Genomic DNA, 19,331 nt, shown 5'->3' with positions numbered 1-19,331 from the left:
TGAGCACGTTGCTGAGGGGAGAAAATGAATGTTTCATGAGCCAACGCTAAATGTGATATTAAGATGAAATGGATAGAGAGAGCCCTGCTTGCCTCTGCCTCCAGGTGTGCTAGGGAGGTCAGCACAGGCTCTGTGCCTGGTCCCCAGGCAGCGGAAAGAGCTGGTCAAGGGGGAGGAGCTCAGCTTCCTGGCTCAGGTAGGGAGCGGTCCAGTGTGCACTGGTGCAGGACACTCCACCCTGGGAGGCAGAAGAACTAACGTCCACGCTGCGTGCCAGCGAGGTAGCCTGGGGTGTGTTATTATAGCCATGCTGGGCCTCCGTTCCCCGTTGTGAAATGAAGCTAAGATCGACCCTGCACAGTCATGAGGTCTAGGTCCAGGCCCAGCTGTTTGCAAGAGGACTTTGTAATGCGCACAAGTGAGAAGGATTATTATTCCATTATTCACTCCACAGACGTTTATTGAACATCTACTATGTGCCAGTCCCTGCCATGGCCACTTATTTCTCATCCTCTGTGTGCCAAACACCATGTTCAGCACTTTATGCGCATCACTTCATTAATCATCACCACCATCCTGAGAGCAGAGAGAATTTGCCCAAAGCTGTATCACTACCAAATGGCAGAGCCCTGGGGCTGTAGGAAGCCAGCACCCTGAGTTCTCCGATCAGTGGCCCTCCCCATCCCTGATACTCCTGCAGAGGCAGGGGGCACCTCACCCCCCTAACCCCTGCCGGCTCTCCATGTTCAGCACATGCTCTGTGCTTGCCACCAGCCAGCATCCCCTCTTGACTCAGAAGAGAAAGCCCTGCCAGCCCCTTTTGTTCCTCGAAGACTCCATCCCCTTGTTTCCATCCCCTACTCTCTCCTCTCAAGACACAGTCACCGTGGGGTTCTGATTTCTGTTCCCGTTCATCAGCGTGGGCCAGCCACCAGGAGGCGTGAAAAACAAACCCCTCCCGCCCCCTAAAAGGCCCTTAGAAGACAGAGCAAGGACAGGCAGGGCAGTACCAGGTTAACCACAGCTATGTCTTCCCACTCCTGATGGGTATCCCCGGAGGCAGGCGCGCTCCGCTCGGTGCCGGCTCGGCGCTCCGGTCCACCACGCAGCACGGAGACAAGTCCATCTCTGCAGCTCTCCTCCCCATAGGGCAGCTTCCTGTTATCTTGGCTCCTTCCTTCTCCAGAGATGAAGAGATTGTTTTAAACCGGCCGCCCCACCAGCTCTGCCCCTGGCTTCCAATGCCATTAAGTTTCATTATAACAAATAAACACCACAATGACATTTATAAGTTACCACTGAGCACAGAAGCACAAATATGAAGCAGATAAACTGCATTTGATCCAAATAATTACTGCAGGCAATATTGGGCTTAGTCTGAGCTGGCAGCCGGCTACCAAGTAATTTATTAGATTGCGTAAGGCAATGTTGCACGTTGAGTTTTTCATTATTGTGTCTCTTCCCCTCCCTGTGGCCTAAATAGGTTAGAGGAGTTTAGACGGTGCCCGGCCAAACAAAGACAGACTTTGCTCAAGCAGATTAAGGCCGGGAATGTCGGCCAAGTGTCCAGGAGTGGCTGCTTCCCAAACCCCACTTGCAACTTGCGAGGGAAGAGAGAGCTCCAGCAATGATCTTGATGCTGCCAGCCAAGATACGCTCCCCACACTCCCACCCACTGGCCCAGATAGAAAAAGAGGCCCCGTGGAGGGAGTAAATGGCAGGGCTGGATGGAGCCCCCAGGACACCAAGGCTGGGTTCCTGCTGTAGGCAGATTCTCAGCCAAAGACCCTCCCTATCAAAAGGACCCTCCGTAGCCCAGGCAGCCCCAGGCAGCCCCAGATCCCACTCCCAGACGTCTCCTCCTGCAATAAATCAAAGGAAAGAAGCCGTTCACCAGCCAAGTCTGCAAACAAAACAAGGAGAGCTGGCTATGAGCAGCCGCCTCCCTGCCAAACCCAAACTCATAAAGTTTGATTCAAGGGGTTACAATACCTCCTATTCAGCGTCCCTCCTGCCCCATTCTCCCAGCCTTAGTAAATTACCCAATAAGCAGCGAGGACCTGTAGTTATTGTGCAGTTAAATGGTATTTGCCCAGTAAATCCTGAGCAGAGTACTAACGGTGATATACAGTAACTAATTACAGACATGAATTCTCTCCCCAAGACGCCGAGTGTTACCAAATATTGCTGCGTTTAAGGGAGGAGGCTTGAAAGCTTGCTCTGTTCTCTGCAGCGAAGCCAGGAGTAACTCTTCTATTGGAGGAGCTGTCAGCCCCTCCATGCTGGAAAATGGAGATGTCCTTGGGTCAGGTTGGGATGGGACCACATGACACAAGAGAATGCATGTCCACAGCTCCTCCTGGATCTCGGGGGGCCCTTGCCACAGAAGAGCCCCGCCAGGCGCCAGCCGGTCCTCCTTCTTGAATCGTCTCACGGCAAATAAGCAGCTCAGCACCACAGTAGCTGCTGCAAAGGCCCAAGCCTCCAGCAATGCAGGGAATGGAAGTCATCATTCACCGGGCCCTGGAACAGAGAAAGCAGTCGGAGAAGAAGGGCTTCTGAGTGGGGATGCAGCGGGGCGGGGTTAAAGACAGCCACATCTTGGCCTCACTGCAGGTGACTTGTGCCTGAATGATTGTTCACAGAGCTGGTCTCAGTCCCAAAGGCACCTGAGGCTACAGGCAGGGGCAGGGCCTGTGCCCGGCGGGAGGAAGCTGATGTCCCATTAGCCTCTTACCTGTTTTATGAGCAAAGCAGGAGCACTGGGGGCTCAGAGGCTGGGCTACGCTTTCTAAAGAGGAGGCCACAGAGCATAAATACCCTCTGCCCACCCAGCACTATTGTGTAAAACAAAGGGCAGAGTGGGGGGTCAGGAGTTCGAATCCCAGGTCCACCACACAGATTCCTCAACTTCTCCAAGACGCAGAAAATGGGAAGAATTCTCTCTGCCCCCCCAGGGTGGTCGATGCAAAGATGGGCTGGGCGTGCGAGGAGCTCGCGCCCTGCGGGTTCTTTCTCCCTTGACGCCTGGGCTCAGAGGCCAGCCTGAAACCCCTAGAGAGGGAGAAAACCTCTCCCTCAGCCCTGGGCACCCCTAGCAGCCTGCACCCTCCCTCTGCTGCTCCTCGAGGACCTTCAAACTCAAAATTTCTCCTTTATAAACATCTCCCCTTGAAGCAGAACAAAGACTGGGGCAGTTCTTATAAGTCCCTTGTTTGTTTCTGGATTGCTGCATCCTCTGGGTGGATGCAAACAAACAGTGCCTGCCAGGTGGGGGCAGAAGAGGCGGAGTGTGGCAGAAGAAGGTGAACGTGCAGGGCACACCTACGGGGAGGCATCAGGCTCTGGCCCCTGGCATCTAAGTCGCTACATCAGGGCTGATGGCAGAACCTTCTCCGAGAGGTATTGTGTGCGTGTGTGTGAAGGGCTTTGTGGAGGATGACGCTTGTCCGAGAGTTAGTTATGGTTAATTCTGACCGGGCACAGAATCCCAGGACGGTGAGAAGCAGATCCCTTTTGTAATTAGGGCACAAGTATAGTCAGCTCTCAATTATCTGCTGGCAAATCGTCCCCCTTCCTGGCAAATGCTATCACCAGGAATGCTTAATGAAGTCCTCTGTTAACATTTTACAGCTTCTTCTTTTGCTCTTATTTGCATGAGACCCAAAGGGAATGACAGTCCTTTCCAGGCAAAGCCAGGGACTGTTACCCCCACCACACACCTGGCCCAGGGGAGGCTGAGCCAGAGACAGTCGGCTGGGGAGGGTGCAGGGTAGCCAACAGCAGAGGTGACGTCTTCCACCCAGCTAAGTGGGAGGTAGGGAGTGTTTGCCAGCACTGGGTTGTGGATTTTTTATTTTTTATTAACTACTAAAAATTCCCAGAACATCAAACACATCCATATTCAAACATGAATACCAAAATGCACTCCAAAGTCAAAAATAAATGTTACTTAGGATTACTCATTATGCTGAGTTGTCCGTCATCTTGGATTATTCACACTCCTCCTCCTCTCCATTAACAAAGATAATTAAGAGTTGATTGTATTTGGTCTCCAAGAGGGGAGAAATTGAGGACACTGTACCAAGACCATCTAGTTCCAGCTGGGAACAGCTCCGGCAGAGACTCGGCCAGAAGCGCCGGGTTAAAGCTGTCACTCCCAGTGCAGGGCCAGTGAATGAGGCCGAGCACCTGGGGCTTCAGGCCAGCCTGTCTGAGCCACACAGTGCACGCCACATCCTGAACCTGCTGCCGCACCTTCCAGTGGGACTCCCAGCGGTGGAGACCGGAGATCGGTCAGTATGAAACCGTCTGAATCCCTGAGCGTTGCAGAGGGGCCTTGGGGTCCACTGCCGGGGGCCAGGCACGGGACTCAGCCCTTGCAGCTCTGCCTCAGCTCTGCCTCCACCCAGTTTACGCGGTGGGGTTCCGTCGGTGATTTGATTGACAGAAACGGTTGCCTGCAATTAAAAAGGTGTGAAAACTCCTAACCTCCAAGTGCCTTCACCGTGCATTGAGGACACTCAAGTGCACCCGGAGAGAGACAGCAGCCCGGCCAAGGCCACACAGTGACCTTGAAAGCTGAGAACTGCAGGGAACCCAGACCTTGGAGCCTGGGACGTTGGCTTGCAGCAGTGCAGCTCTGATGAGGTCCGGATGACCCCGTACAGCACCCCCTGCAGGCTGTTAAGATGCAGGTTCCTCAGCTAACTCAGACCCTCCGGTATCGTGGAATCTCTGAGCCGGAACCCTGGGCACTATTTTTAGCCAGTTCCCCAGGTGATTCTCATGCACAAGGAAGTTTTGCTTCTGCATGGCAAGGCCAACAGCAGCAGAAAAGGATCATTTTGTTTCTAAAGAAAATGGCATAGGACATGGATCTTCCCCTAACAGACCAAGTGTCCTTGAGAGCTTTGCTTTCCACTTCTCTGTGGCCCAGCGGTATTGCCTGCAGCCTCAGGGCTCCCCTCAATAAGACCTGGGATACACTAGAACATGCAGCATCAGGGTTCAGAGGAGGGGACCCAACAGATCAACTGACAGTCCAGACCCTGCATTTTTTTTATTTATTTATTTTTTTGACAGGCAGAGTTAGACAGTGAGAGAGACAGAGAGAGGGGTCTTCCTTTTTCCATTGGTTCACCCCCCAAGTGGCTGCTACAGCTGGTGCGTTGCGGTCAGTGCACTGCGCCGATCCGAAGCCAGGAGCCAGGTGCTTCCTCCCATCGGGTGCAGGGCCCAAGGACCTGGGCCATCCTCCACTGCCTTCCCGGGCCACAGCAGAGAGCTAGACTGGAAGAGGAGCAACCGGGACAGAATCTGGCGCCCCAACCAGGACTAGAACCCGGAGTGCCAGCGCTGCAGGTAGAGGATTAGCCTAGTGAGCTGTGGCGCCAGCCCTAGACCCTGTATTTTATACAGCAGGAATCTGACACTTAGGGCAGAGAAGAGTCAGGCCAGGGACACCTGCCAAGAGGTGGCAGAGGCAGTGCCAAATGGCACCTTCTGGACCGGCCTGGGTGCTCACAGTGAACCTACACCTTCATGTGCCACAAAGCAAGCAGCCTTCAGAAAGGGGGGCAGGAGATGCTGAGCCTTGAGGCACCAGCCAACCTGCAGCCCAGCCTCAGACCTCTCCCAGAGGAACCCACGCCGATGCCCTGTAGCACAGGACTGGGATGCACTCCTTGCCATGCCTGGAGCCTGCAGCTCCCTTTGGACTAATGACAGCCCCATCCCTGCTCTCTCCAGCACCTCTTTCTTCCTTCTCTGCTGTTCCCCAGCTTCCCCGGACAATGGTACAGTCAGGGCTTACTCCAAGCCCAAGAGGCTGAGACTCAGACCAAGAAAGGGACTTAACCTACAGCCCGCGGCCAGCCAGTAGCAGCCCAAGACAATACTACCCAACATCTTCCTTTGACATCTGCCTCCACTCCGCCAGTCCCTGTCCACCTCTGGGTGACCTCAGGCAGGGATGGGTGGGCTCCTGCACAGGCACAGTAGGGCCAGCATTTCCAGCCACACTTATCAGCATCATCTTGGCATCCAGGCCTTGGCTGGATCGATGGAGGACTCCATCCCGCCTGCCACTAATGAGCGCCGAGCACACTCTGGCTGGGCCGTACGGCTGCTAATCAGCAGGCAAAGGATTTATAGTGACTTTGGACTGTCCCTGCCTCGGCCAGCCCAATTGCTCTTCATTAAAGGCCCCGGGCTGTCCAGGACAACCTTGGTGGGTTGTGTGTCCTGGGGAGAGCCGTGCAAAGCCAGGGGGATCACAGGCTGCCCGGGCTGCCTCAGCTCGGGTGAGGAGCAAGGATAGCAGAATGTGTCCTTGGGCTTTCTGCCCCTTGCTCCAGCCCTGGGAAGGGCAGTCAGGTTCTGTGTCAGCCCAGGCAAAATCCACACTCCAAGCCCCTGCAGCCTCATGCGTCACAATCAAGATACCAATAACTGCAGGTGGCAATGCTAGGGTTGAGGGTGCTTCCAAATCTCTCTCCCAGTACCAGCCTCAGAGAAACAGACAGTGGAGAGGAGGCCCTGCCTGGGTCTTCTGGCTTCTGTGTCTGGAGGTCCAGTCCCAGGCCAAAGGAAGATTGGGTCAGATGACCTCTTGCCATCTTAACAGGGCTTAAAGCCTGTGCAAACCCTGACAGGAGCTAGGGACCCCACTCAAGGCAGCAGCTGCTCCTAACCTTGCCCTCCTCCTGTAGTCATATCAGTATCTATAACTTTCCATATTTGGAGGTGAATTCTCAAGTCAACACCAGTGACAGGACATGTAAAGCCTTTCTCCTGTGGCCTGACCCATAGTGAGGGCTCAGTGAGTGTGACTAACCCACCATCCCACTACACACCTGCATTTTTTTTGAAGATTTTATTATTTATTTATTTGAGAGGTAGAGTTACAGACAATGAGAGAGAGAAAGGGAGGGAGAGAGAGAGAGAGAGAGAGAGAGAGGTCTTCCATCCACTGGTTCACTCCCCAAATGATTGTAACAGCTGGAGCTGCGCCGATCTGAAGCCAGGAGCCAGGTGCTTCTTCCTGGTCTCCCAGGGCCATCTTTTACTGCTTTCCCAGGCCACAGCAGAGAGCTGGAATGGAAGAGGAGAACTGGGACTAGAACCTGTGCCCATATGACGCACCGGCGCTGCAGGCGGAGGATTAACTGCGCCACAGCGCTGGCCCCAACACCTGCTTTGAGACAGCAGGAGGCTCTGCCATCACCCACTCACACTGCTGCAAGCCAGGCACAGGGGCCCTAGATGCCTCCCTCTCCCTCATCCTCTAGCAAATGGTATCCATGCTCCTCCAAGTGGCTTCTACATCCATTTCCTTCTTTCCACGAATGCAGCTTTCTCCCATGCCCTTGTGGCAGCAAAGTCTTCCCGACCAGCCTCCCTGGTTTCGGATGGCCCCCCTTCCCCAGCCCTCCTCACTGTCACGGCTGTGATCTTCCTGGAGCTCAAACCTGATGAGTCCTCACCAAGCACAAAGCTCTCAGCATGCTTGGAGGATCTGCACAGCCAAACCCGCCAAGCCCTCGCAGGGCCTCACCCTTCTAAATGCATCCCCATGCGCAGGCGCACATGCGCCGTGCACCATGCACCAGTGGCAGTGGGGTCCCATCCATGGGGACAGCTGCCGTGGCAGAGGGCAGGCAGGGCTCTGTCTGTGCACTTTACACAACCTGTTCTGTTCTCACCAACAACCCAACAGGCAGGGGCTGCTCTCCAGAGGCGGAAACCAAGGCTCCAAGGGACTGAGGGATTTTTCCCAGGGACACACAGCTGACATGGCAGAGCCAGGGAACAGCCTAGACTGTGTGGCATCAGTGCTTTCGCCCCCGAACCACCTGTCATTGTAGCTCCTTGTGCAGATGTCTGCTTTTCCCAGGCTCTATGTCCCTTGCAGCAGAAGACTTAACGGTGGCGCCTGGACGTCCACATCCAGCCCAGAGTCTTGGAGACTGCAGAGTCGACTCCCACCCCTGCCTGAGGCCACCACGGCACCACTTAAACATAAACATCAGCTTTATTAGTCAATCCATGAGCCAGAACACACCCTATCACCTACAATCTTACTCTCCTGAGCTGGTCACAGCAGCACATTCTGGAAACTTCCCAGTTATCATAGCCCTGTGCTGAGCCCCAAGAAAACATCAGAAGTCGAGGTTTGGGCTTCCAGGAGCAATCAGAATTGTCTCACGCTGGCCACTGAGCCGGCTCCTTCTTCTCCTTCCTGGCCTGCCATCTGTTGGCTTCTCGGGACAGGGACAGCTTCCCTGAATCTCCTAAGAGAGCATTTTGCGAGCTCCTGGCTGGAAGAGAGCTGGGGTAAATATCCTCGGAACCTGCGTTCCTAAGCCTTCCCCAGCTGGCCACTACCAGCCGAGCAGACGGTGGCCTTCCGGCCTTTCTGCACGGCTGACCTGCCGCTCCCGGAGACCCTGGGGCCTGATGGGACAGGTGGCGGTGGCACAGCCGCGGGAGGGCTGGAAGGCTCAGATCTCTCACCTGCATGACTTGGGGGAAGAAACAGAGTTCTAACGAGTTCAGCTGCAAATCTGCAAACCCTCAGCTCCAGAGCCCCTGTGACAGGTGCTTCTCTGGCCCTGGTTATAAGTGCCCTGGGCTCAGAAAAGACTCCTAGAGAATGAAGAAAATAAGTCCTTTATGAAAGCCTTCCATGTGCCAGAACAAGTTGATGGGCCATTCCCATTTTGCAAATGCGGAAATCAAGGCTCAGAGAAGGTGAGGAACTTGCCCCAGGTCACATCGTGGTGGCAGAACCAGAGCTCTTCCCCAGGCCTCACTGCCCCGTGCCCTGGCAGGTGACCGACCCTTTGGCTAGGTATTCCAAGCAGCTGTGGGTGGCAGGTGCACTTCGGTCAGGTCTTCCAAGCAGGTGGCTGAGGCTTATGCGTCACTTAGCCTTTGCTTGTGTTTCTCACTGCCCCAGAATGGAGTTTTGCAGTTTCTGCTTCATCCCGTTCCCCTTATCCTCTTCCAGGAAGCCCCTTCTGGTTCCTCCATGCTTGAAACAGGCGTCCCCTAAACTCCCAAAAAAACCTTACATGACTCTGTCTGGGACTGGTCACTTGATCCCTGGTAGTCTACTGTAGTCCTGAGAGTGACCACCCGTATACTCCCAGGGAGTTTCACTGGACACCCTGGGATTTGAGTCTGGGGCAGGCAGGGTCTCAGCTGGGCTGCCTCCACCCAGGGCCACGAGGATGGCCTCGTACATGCTTGCAGAGTAAAGGCAAACACTGCAGGCGACCCCAATGTTCCTGTCCAAGTGTGGCTGCGGTTTCCCCTAAGGGCAGCAGTACCTCCCTCAGCCCTCAGCTGCTGGAGCAAGAGCCCTGCCAAAGTGGCCCGAATGAGAGAGGGAATGAGGGACAGAGCCAGCCACACACCAGCATGGAAGGAAAGGGCGACAGCAGGGGATCTGAAATGTTCAGCTCCAGTGCAGAACCTGCACCAAAGCTTTCTCTCTCCTGCCCCAATAACAATCCTGGATCCCTGCTCCTTGTACGACTCCCTGCTGATGCTGGATCATTGCCTTTCACTGCCACCGTGAAATCACGGTGCAAGACACACTCCCATGGGGTGCCAACAGTCTTGGGACACTGGAGTACCAGAAGATGTCCCCAAAAGTCTTGGGGCTAATGGCTATCACGGCAGAAATCAGTGAGTTCCAGGGCTTCTCTGAACCTAGCATGGGAAGGCCCCAAGCACCAGGACCAAGGGGTAGGGAGCCATCTTCTCACTATCCTGTGCATGCCACAGCCTTGGACCTGAAAGAGCCTCCAGCCCACTGTCCCTTCCAGAGGTCCCCCAGAGTGGCCCTGACAGCAGAGTGGGGCCCGGGTCTGTTTGAAGAGGGAGAAGACAGGGAGGTGCTGGGAGATGGAGGGCAGGGTTGAGTGGAGGAGAAAGTGGAGAGGGTGAAGAGAGGGGGAGGGCCGGTAGCCACAAATTCTTGGAGGTCTAGACCTTGACCTTTCGGGCTCACCTTTTAGCCCCAGAAAAAAGTCCTCCCTGAAATTCGAAATCTGAGGCTTTCCAGTATTCTGTAAGAATCAGATTTGTTCAATCGAAATCTTAACTGTTTGGAGTGGGTGCTCAGCCTGATGGTTGAGATGCCCACATCCCACATTGGAGTTCATGGCTTTGATTCCTGGGTCTGGCTTCCTGTTAATGCAGAGCCTGGGAGGCAGCGGATGATGGCTCAAGTAATCGGATCCCTGCTTCCCACATGGGAAACCTGGATTGCGTTCATGGCTCCTAGCTTCACCCAGCTTTTGTGGCATATGGGTAGTGAACCAGCAGACATTCTCTCTCTCTCTCTCTCTCTCTCTCTCTCTCCTCCCTCCCTTTCTCCCCCCTCCCTCCCTGTCCCCCTCCCTTCCTTCCTCCCCCTCCCTCCCTTCCTCCCCTCCCTCTCCTCCTCCGTCCCTCCCTCTCAAATGAAATGCGTAAGATTTCACAAACATCTTAAGTGATTTGCATGGAATCCAGCAGAAAAGATCTGGCTGGAGCAGGTGGGAAATCTCTCACTGCAAACATCCTCTGCCTCCCTCCAGACTACCAGATGTGTCTGGCTGGTGGTGGAGTGAGTCCTTGTTCGAGAATCAAAATCCGGGTTCCAGGCCCTTCTTCAGTAGCCCACAGGGGTAGTGGTGAGGAAACAGGGCTGCAACCCTAGATTCTTGGGTTTGAAGTACACCGAAGCTCGCCCTGTGACCTCGGGCAGATCCCCCTATTTCCATGACCCTCAGTTTATCTGTAAGATATGGGTAATGGTGGTTACCACACAGTGCAGGTGCAAGGTCTACAAAGACCTGGCATCAAGTGGGTCTCCATGAGCGACTCAGCTATGTTTGCTCCTGGAAGCCTGGCTCCTTGAGGCTGTGGCCTTTCCCACTGTTTCTCAGCTTCCCCTTCCAAGCCCTGTGGTCAGCACAGAATCTACCTGCAGGGTGGTGATCACGTAGAAACAGCTTTCCTGCTCTCGGGAAACAGTCGGGCGTGGGGACACATTGACCACATTGACGGGCACAGTGAGCAGAGCTGCATCCGGAGTTTATGCACTGGGCTAGCCCAGGAGGGCTCAGAGAGGCCTGGGTGGCAGTAGGGGGGAGGGGGAGTGCAATCCCAGAATGCTAGATCGGGGAGGACGTGAGCAGCTGGCAGCCACACGGGGGCGCCATGGAGCACCCTGGGAGAAGGAGCGTTAAGACTTCCGTGTAATCCTGAGTGGAAGGTTGAGTGTTGTCCTGCGGAGGACGGAGCGAAAGGAAAGGCACCCCCTTGCAAAGGAAGGCTGTGAGGCAAGCGGAGATGGAAGAAGAAAAACCCAGGGCCTCACGTGCCGTGGATGAGCGGAGCGAGTGCAGAGTGTGTGGAGGTGCTGAGGTCTGGACCCCGAGTTGTAGCAGCAGGAGTGACAGTGAGTGTTGGGCAAGACGCCACCAGCCCCCGCGCTGGCGACACACTAAAGTCATAGCATAGGCTCGCTCCCCCAGCCTCTCTGCCTCTCCAAAAGATAACTGATCTCCTAAAAAAGAAAAATGGTGGGTGTTTAGCCTAGTGGCTAAGATGCCCATGTCGCACCTATGAGAACCTGGGTTCAATCCCCGACTCCAGCTTCCTGCTAGTGCCGGCCCTGGTGATGGCCCTGGTGATGGCTCAAGTACGTGGGTGCCTTGGATTGAATTCCCTGTTGTTGCAGACATTTGGGGAGTGAGCCAGTGGATAAAAGTGCACGTTCTCCTCCTTCTTTCCGTCTCTCTGCCTCTCTCATTTAAATCACCCAATTCTCACAAACAGAACATGGGAAGGGGAGATGGCACCAGCTGCCAGGCTTCAGGAAAACCTCCTTGGCATCAGAAGAAACAGGCAGTCGAGGGAAACCCTGGGCGGAGGCCAGCGGCAGGTGTGTCTTGTCCACACCGAGAGCAGGCCCTTAGCAGAGGAAGTGCTTACCCTGTGCTCAACTGCAGATGTCCCAGGCTCAAGGGGGAGCCCAGACGCAAGCTCAGGGGGGTAGACCAGGCCTGTTCACGAGTCTCACGCGGCAACACCGTGCCTGCCTGGTAGCAGGTGCCAGTCGGCATGTGTGGAGTGACAGTGTTCCCAGGGAGCTGCTGTCCACTCCAGATCATATCCAGGAGGTGACAGAATCACCTGAGGCACGTTCGCACAAGGTTCACTTCTGGGGTGGGGGGGTACACAAGGAAATGCGGGAATTAAAGCAGACTGCAAAGCAATGGGTGAGGAGCAGTTTCATGGCAATGACCCACATCCTTGGCTGGTGCGCGGTGCCGTCAGAGGCCCTTGAACCCCAAGCAGAGGCCTCTGGGTCAGTTCCCCAGCTAAAAAGAGAGCAGCTCCCTCCCTCCACCTCCTCTTCCTCCACAGCCCCTCAACACTACCCACGCTGGATGGTAACACTCAGTGTATGACCCACTTGCAAAAGCGTCTCACTGGCTTAAAAGAGAAACGTAATTGAGTGGCTTACACCTAATGCACAAAACTTAAAATGATATTGCCAAGGAAATTATCTAGAAGGTACTAACTGCCCCCCGCCCTAAGTAATTTGCAGGTCTTGTTCTTCAGGCAGCTTTGTGAGACTGTGTTGTGCACCCAGCTGCCCCCAGAAACGTTCTATCCATACAGAAACCAAGAGGGTCCAGACAGACAGAGCTGAAGCCCTTGGGGTAGCTGCAGGGATCATGCGGGAAACGCTTGCCACTCCCTCCCAGACCCTAGTGTTATTGGGGGAATCTCATGTCTGCCCCCAGCGTCTGGCTCTGAGGCACCCCCAGTGGCATAGTGAGCACCGGTAGGCCACCTCCATACCCACCTGCACTGGGCCCTCCTCCCAGCACCCTCCTTCCCCCAGAGGCTAGTTACCATGGCAACAGATGTCCTTGCTCTCCCACCACCCCCCCCACCCCCCCGCAGAGCTCACCTTGCCCCAGCTCCCCAGGTCACCTCATCCAACTCCTTCCGCGGAGTGGGGGCAATGGGGCTCCTAGGGACGGACATCTCCAGGGGCTCAGGCACCCCCTTGTCTGGGGCCCTCTCATTATAGCCCCTGCAACTCCCAGCTGACAACCTGATAATTCTGATAGCACCGTCTTCCTCTTCGCTGCCTGACATCATCCTTCCTGCAAGAAAGACTTTGAGATAAAAGAATGAGCTGTGAAATCCTCATTAGAGCAGGGAGTAAGGTCCCCTGTGACCACTGTCTCTCCCGCGCTCCCCACCCCTCGGCCTGCCTCCCTTCTCCCTCATCGGCCCCTTCTTCTACTCCTACTCCTCCTCCAGTCTCTCCCCCTTCTCCTCTCTCAACTCTTCCCTCCTTTTCGCTCCTGTTTTGGTGCCAGGAACACACTAATTACAACAGAGAACTTGAAGAGACAGAGAGAGGGGGAGAAAAAAAGCCCACTACACATAGCTGATTAAAATGTCCTATGAAATCTAATTTGTAAAGCTCAAATCAGAATAAAAAGAGTGTTACTCCCTCTATTCAAGGCCAATTTGATTGTTAATGAGACTCCTGTGAGACCCAGCCAAGATCTCACCAGGTGGACGACCCAGCCCAGCTCCCCAGCCACACCCCATCCCCATTGGCCAAGGACCCTGCTCCTGCAGGGGCCCACTCACGCGCTCAGCTGCCGCCTCCAGCTGACACCAGCTCTCCCCTTCTTGGCTGGGGCCATCCTGCTGCTGAGAGCTCTGCCTTTGTGTGCTGCAGGCCCATGCCTTTGTGACCCCACAGGGGGCAGCAGCCATGTCCAGGACCCCTGGCCCGCCCTGGAGGGTGAGGCAAGGCTATGGTAGCAGCTTAGCCACCAGGTACAGTTTTGCCCCTGTTGTGTCTGCCATCTGCAGAGCAAGGAGTGGAAAAATGTAGACCCCAGCTCCACCCCTCATCAGCTGTGTGACCCTGGGCAGACTCCTGTGCCTCTCTGATCCTGGTCTCTTTGCGGTAGAACAGGGCTATCCCTACCCAAATGGACAAAGGGGAATGTTCAGCCAGGATGGCACCGTGAGCCAGGTGTTCGGTGACTGTCAGGGTCCCATGATCCACCCTCCGTGGCCTCCCAGGGAGCGCGGTCACCCCTTCTTCAGTAGCTGCATCCAAGGCCAAGCCAAAGAGCTGGCAACAGGGTCCTGGAGCCAGAAGAGCGTGAAGCCCGCGCTGTGGCCCTGCGGCTGGACCATGCAGTGGCCCCCTGAGGCTCCATTGCCCAGGCCCCGCCACGGGGTTCACGTTCCCAGAGAGTGCGGTTGCTGTGACAGGTGGAGGACGGCCCCCGCAGTGCATGCTGGGGGGAGGGGGGCTGACACGCGCGGCCCCCGTAAATGATCCCCGCCTCCTTTCCTCATCTGGAAAATGGGGCTGAAAATAGTGCCTGCTATTTTTAGGTTGTTAAGAGGATGAAAGTATTAATGAGCTAATATTTTAAAACCTTAGAGCAGAGGCTGGCATCTTGTACACACCATGTGTTTGTTTAATAAAATATGAACCAATTAGCTTCGCAGGTTCCATGCTGTCTTGTTTGGAGGTGTGAATGGGGAGGCGTGGGGGCCACCGATGATTTTCCTCCAAGCTATGGTGAGGTGGAAGAAGGGTCTGCTCCAGAAAACAAAGGAAGAGCCACATGGCCACGGGCTTCCTCGGCCACGCCCTCTGCCACCCTGCACCACCATGCTCTCCTTTGCATTCCGCCCCAGGCCAGTTCTAGGAGACACTGAAACCATTATGCGATGTCTCGGGTTCTCAGGTTTAAACAGAACCACACCAGTCCCCAGCCTGCTGCCCGGCTGAGGCATGGCAGGGAGAAAGCCCTGGCTGTGGGATCTCCCACCCCCGCCATGGGAGAAAGCGTGGTCCCCTGGGGAGGTCTGGTTGGTCTCCAGCCAGCCTCCACTCTGCTCCCACAAGTGCCACCTGCACAGAACTGACCGACGTGCTGTCTCCCTCCTAGGTCAAGTCTACTCCTTCAGCCAGCAGCCACAGGACCAGGTGGTGGTGTCGGGACAGCCGGTGACGCTGCTGTGTGCCATCCCCGAGTACGATGGCTTTGTTCTGTGGATCAAGGATGGCCTGGCCCTGGGTGTGGGCCGAGACCTCTCAAGTGAGTACCCCCAGACCTCCCCAGCAGGCCTGGCACCGGCCACTGCTCTCCTACTCATGCAATCCCTAGGGCACGCCCATGTACACAGGGCTTTGGGGATCACTGCCAAGCCCTGGGCAGGGTCAGCCTGGCAGGGGTGGGGGACACGTAGGGCCCTGCCAAGGCAACCGCAGGCAGGACTCAAAAGTCAGTAAGCCCATAGCAGGCTAATTTTTAAGTTGATAATTGTGTATGGCCTGCAAATGATGCTATAAATAATCCAAATGGCCTTTGGCAGAAAAAAAGCTGGAGGCCAGACTCCCCAGCACCACGAGGGAATGGTGGGAGCCACAGCTCGCAGAACCCAAGCCGATGCCGCCCTGGAGGCTCCACTCCAAAGCTGGCCACCATTCACCCGAAGTCTGATTTCCAGAAACCAAATGTGCCTGCTTCTTGGCCCCGTTTATCAAGGCAGGGCCTTTAAGGAAAGAGAAGTCGCCATCTGCTTCTTCCAGGCTTCCCGCTCATTAAAGGGAGCCCAGCGAACTGAAAACCCGCAAAGAAAGCTGGTCGGCCTGGGGGTCGGCCTGCACTGGAAGAAAAGAGAAGGCAGAAGTGTCGGCGCCGAATGGCAAAGCTTGCTCAGCACTCCCCAGGCTGGCGTTCAACACCGAGCGGTGCTGCGGGCGCTCCCTGGCTGTTGTCGGCCCACGTGTGACCCACGGTGGGCATGCCAGGAGCTTCGTTAACTATTAGGAGTGCTGATCCCATCCAGACACCTTTCCCACACACCCTCTCCTCCAGGAGGAAAGACACACAGGAGCCATCCAGCCGTCGCTCCTCTGCCCCCTAGCGGGCAGGCACAGGGCAGCAGGCTGTGAGGCTTGGCATAAACAATGAGATTCAGGAGAGAGCTGGGTGTCATTCCCCTGTGAGCTGAAAGTGACTGAGGGTGGAGGAGGAGAGGAGAATGTGTATGCCGCTGGGAGGCAGCTTTGCACAGCTGCAGGAAAATAAAAAATCGAAGTGCACCCGGGGACGTGATGGCTAGGAAATTAATATTTTAAAATGTGAGTTATGTCTTGCCAAAAATGTATATTGAAACGTTATAGCATTGGTCAATAGCAGTTGCAGGGTTTGAATGCTGCAGCCCAGTGAGCATGGATAAAATACACAATGCCTGCACAGTGCACCACACTGCCGTGAGGTTTAATATGACAGGAATCTGGCGATTTCAGAGACTCTGAACTCCCTGGAGAAACTGGGGGAACAGCACGACCTCCCCCGGCTAGAACAGCTGTGCATCAGGTGGCTCTGAGCTTGGCCTGGCGAGGTTCCTGGTGAAGGAGGCTGCCTGGGCTCCTGTTCCATAGTTTTCAGCCTCTGGTCGGGGGCCATGTGGGTCTTGTTGGGTCATTGGTCATGAGGAAGCCTCAGGTCACGAGGATGGTTCTGCAATGGTCATTGCAGCAGAGACAGCTGACTCTCTGGCGTCCAGTTTCAGGAGTGGCTGGCTGGGGCCCAGGACCCAAGTCTGTTTAACGCTGAAGAGTGATGGGCTCTGATTATCTGCTTTGTCTCCAACTTGACTTCATTTGTAGAAAGAAGATTGGCCCTCTCCACCCACACAACAAACTCCAACTCCTGAGAAAGTACTTGTGCCAAAAATAGCATCATGATAATAATGATAGATACCCACGAGATCCATTAATACTGCTTGCCTGCCCAGTAAGGAAGTGAGCATAACAGCTCAATTTGATTCCCAGAGCAGGAAACACTTTTCCTACAGGGAAACTGAGGCCAGCATCCCAGGACCCTCCATTCGAATCGTGCGGCCCCGTTCCATCTGCCAGGAATGGCACCTCTCTGAAGACCTAATATCCTTCTGGGGCCAGTGTTGTGTCACAGCGGGTTGAGCCACTGCCTGCAACGTTGGCATCCCGTAAGGGCACTGGTCCTAGTCCTGGCTGCTCCACTTCCAATCCAGCTCCCTGCTAATGTTCCTGGGAAAGCAGCAGAAGATGGTCCAAGTGCTTGGGCCTCTGTACCCACATGGAAGACCTGGATGGAGTTCCAGGCTCCTGGCTTAGACCTGACCCATTTGGGGAGTGAACCAGCAAATAGACGATATCTATCTATCTATCTATCTATCGATCAATCAATCAATCTTTCTATCTCTATCTCTGTCTTTCCCTCTCTGTAACTCTGCCTTTCAAATAAGCAAATCAATCTTTTAAAAAATTAAAAACAAAAGAAATCTTTCTGGTCACCAAGGCTGGAAAATCCAATCAAAGAAAATGATTTATAAATGCACTCCCTCATATTGATAGAACATTCTTCTTTGAAGTAACAAAAGTACTTCTCAGACATTATCTCATAAATCTACAGTGAATGAGAGAGAAAAAAAAAGAGCATTTTCCCTTTTATTTGATAGGCAAGCAAAGTCACAAGTAAAGAAGAATGGGACTCAACTGTGGCAACCAGTCCCAATGCACTAACCCCAAAGGGCCCAGGCACCCTGTCTGCTCACCGTAAAGACAGACTTTGGGGGCTCTGCAGCTGGTTGAGACCTCACTTAGGACACCTGCGTGGGTATTGGAGTGCCTGGGATTCAGTCCTGCTCTCTTCCAGTTCCTGCTTCCTGCTTAACGTACACCCCGGGAGGCAGCTGATGTCCCTCCACTCACAGGAAAGATCCAGACCGGGCTATGAATTCCTGGCTTTGGCCTGGCCCAATTCCACCTGTTGCAGGCATCTGGGGAGTGAACCAACAGATGTAAGATATCTATCTATCACCCTACATACACACAAACATACACACACACACACACACATCTTTCAAATGAATAAAAATTTAAAAATAAAGAAGTGAATTGTTTAAAAAGATAGAGACCTTTCTGGCTTTGTTGCCTGATTACTTATTTGCGTCATCATTTATAGGCTACTCAACGTGTGTCAGGTCTTTACGTAGATGATGCTGTGTAATCTTCACTGTAACATGTAAGGTACTAATATTATCCTGTGTTACTGATAAGAAAACTGAAGCCTGAACAGGTTAAAAACTCACCCAGGACAGCAGAAGTAGGAAGTGATAGAACGGGCCTTTGAACCCAGGCGATTTGACGGTAGAACCGAGATTTCAAATAAATTTGTCTCCCTGAGGAACAGTCATGAAGGAGTAATGATACCTTGGAAGGAGCTAGAACTTCCTCTGAATCTCCGTTTCCGAGTCTGTGTTTTTGCGGAGATGCTGCCAGTCCTTGGGATGGCATCACAGCTCGCCGCCTAATTAGGCAAATACAAACAAACCCATCACTGATGTTTTCAGCAGCTCATGAGAGCGAAATCCTGCTGCTGATCGCTTGCGAGACAACAAAAACACTAGCTCCAGCCAAGATGCCTGCAGGGAACCAGGGACTAATCACCAGACAGCGGGATCCAGAGGCTGGGTTGCCAGGGCCGCGGGCTGCTCTGGGAGCAGCAGCTGCAGGGAGGGCGCTGGACTTGACCCACTTCCAGGCCCTCATCCTGGCCCTGCACGGAGCAGGTGTAGCTTACCTGGGCTCCAGGAGAGGCAGTGCTCTCTGGGGTGCACCCGACAGCCTTGTGAGCGTTTTTGGTCAGGTCAGCGCAGCTGTAGGAGCAGAACCATTAACGCCATAGAGACATGAGCCTGAAGGGCTCAGCTGCCCAGGGAGCACCCACAAACCCCAGCCGCCTGCCTTGACCAGGGCCAGGTATTAGTGGCCCGTGGTGCCACCCACCCTGTAGAAGTCCTGCCCTACCTCCAAAGACCTTGGCCTTAGAACTCACTAGTCCATTCTTTCATCCAGTGTAACGATCAACTCAGCAGCACCCCTGAGAGGCGATCGTCCAAACTCTGCTTGAATCCAGCTGGTGGCGGGCACCTCACTACCTTCTCTGAACAGTTACAATAGTCTAGAATGTTCTAAAGCCCTGCCCCTGCGTGTGGGTGCTGGTGCAGCTTCAGGAACTACAGGAAGACGTTTCACTCATCCAAAGAGACTTTGGCATATTTGAAATCTTTGACTCTTCCTCTCATCTTCTCTTTAAAAGACGAAGGCTGGGCATTAAGCCTAGTGGTTAGGATGCTAGTTGAGACACCCACATCCCATATCAGAGTATTTGGGTTCAATACCCAGCTCCATCTCCTGAGAGGCATCAGGTGATGGA

General features: G+C 54.3%; 1 protein-coding gene and 1 long non-coding RNA gene across 5 annotated transcripts in view; one reads left to right on the top strand and one right to left on the bottom strand.

Moving 5' to 3' along the window:
* Positions 1–19,331, top strand: part of KIRREL3 (kirre like nephrin family adhesion molecule 3) — a 577,652-nt gene that overhangs the window by 468,382 nt on the left and 89,939 nt on the right. For all 4 annotated transcript variants that reach the window (XM_051818702.2, XM_051818695.2, XM_051818703.2 and 1 more), the window contains one exon: positions 15,009–15,158. In XM_051818702.2, the coding sequence (XP_051674662.1) occupies positions 15,009–15,158 (150 nt within the window). The remainder of the gene's footprint in view (positions 1–15,008; positions 15,159–19,331) is intronic.
* The window catches only part of LOC138843621 (uncharacterized), a 91,423-nt gene that overhangs the window by 1,195 nt on the left and 70,897 nt on the right, over positions 1–19,331 (bottom strand). Inside the window, exon 2 of the long non-coding RNA XR_011378575.1 lies at positions 1,011–2,523. This is a non-coding gene — a long non-coding RNA (uncharacterized lncRNA). The remainder of the gene's footprint in view (positions 1–1,010; positions 2,524–19,331) is intronic.

Source organism: Oryctolagus cuniculus, chromosome 1 (genome assembly GCF_964237555.1).
Source record: "Oryctolagus cuniculus chromosome 1, mOryCun1.1, whole genome shotgun sequence".
Classification (NCBI taxonomy): Eukaryota; Metazoa; Chordata; class Mammalia; order Lagomorpha; family Leporidae; genus Oryctolagus; species Oryctolagus cuniculus.
This window is presented reverse-complemented; position numbering and strand designations above follow the sequence as displayed.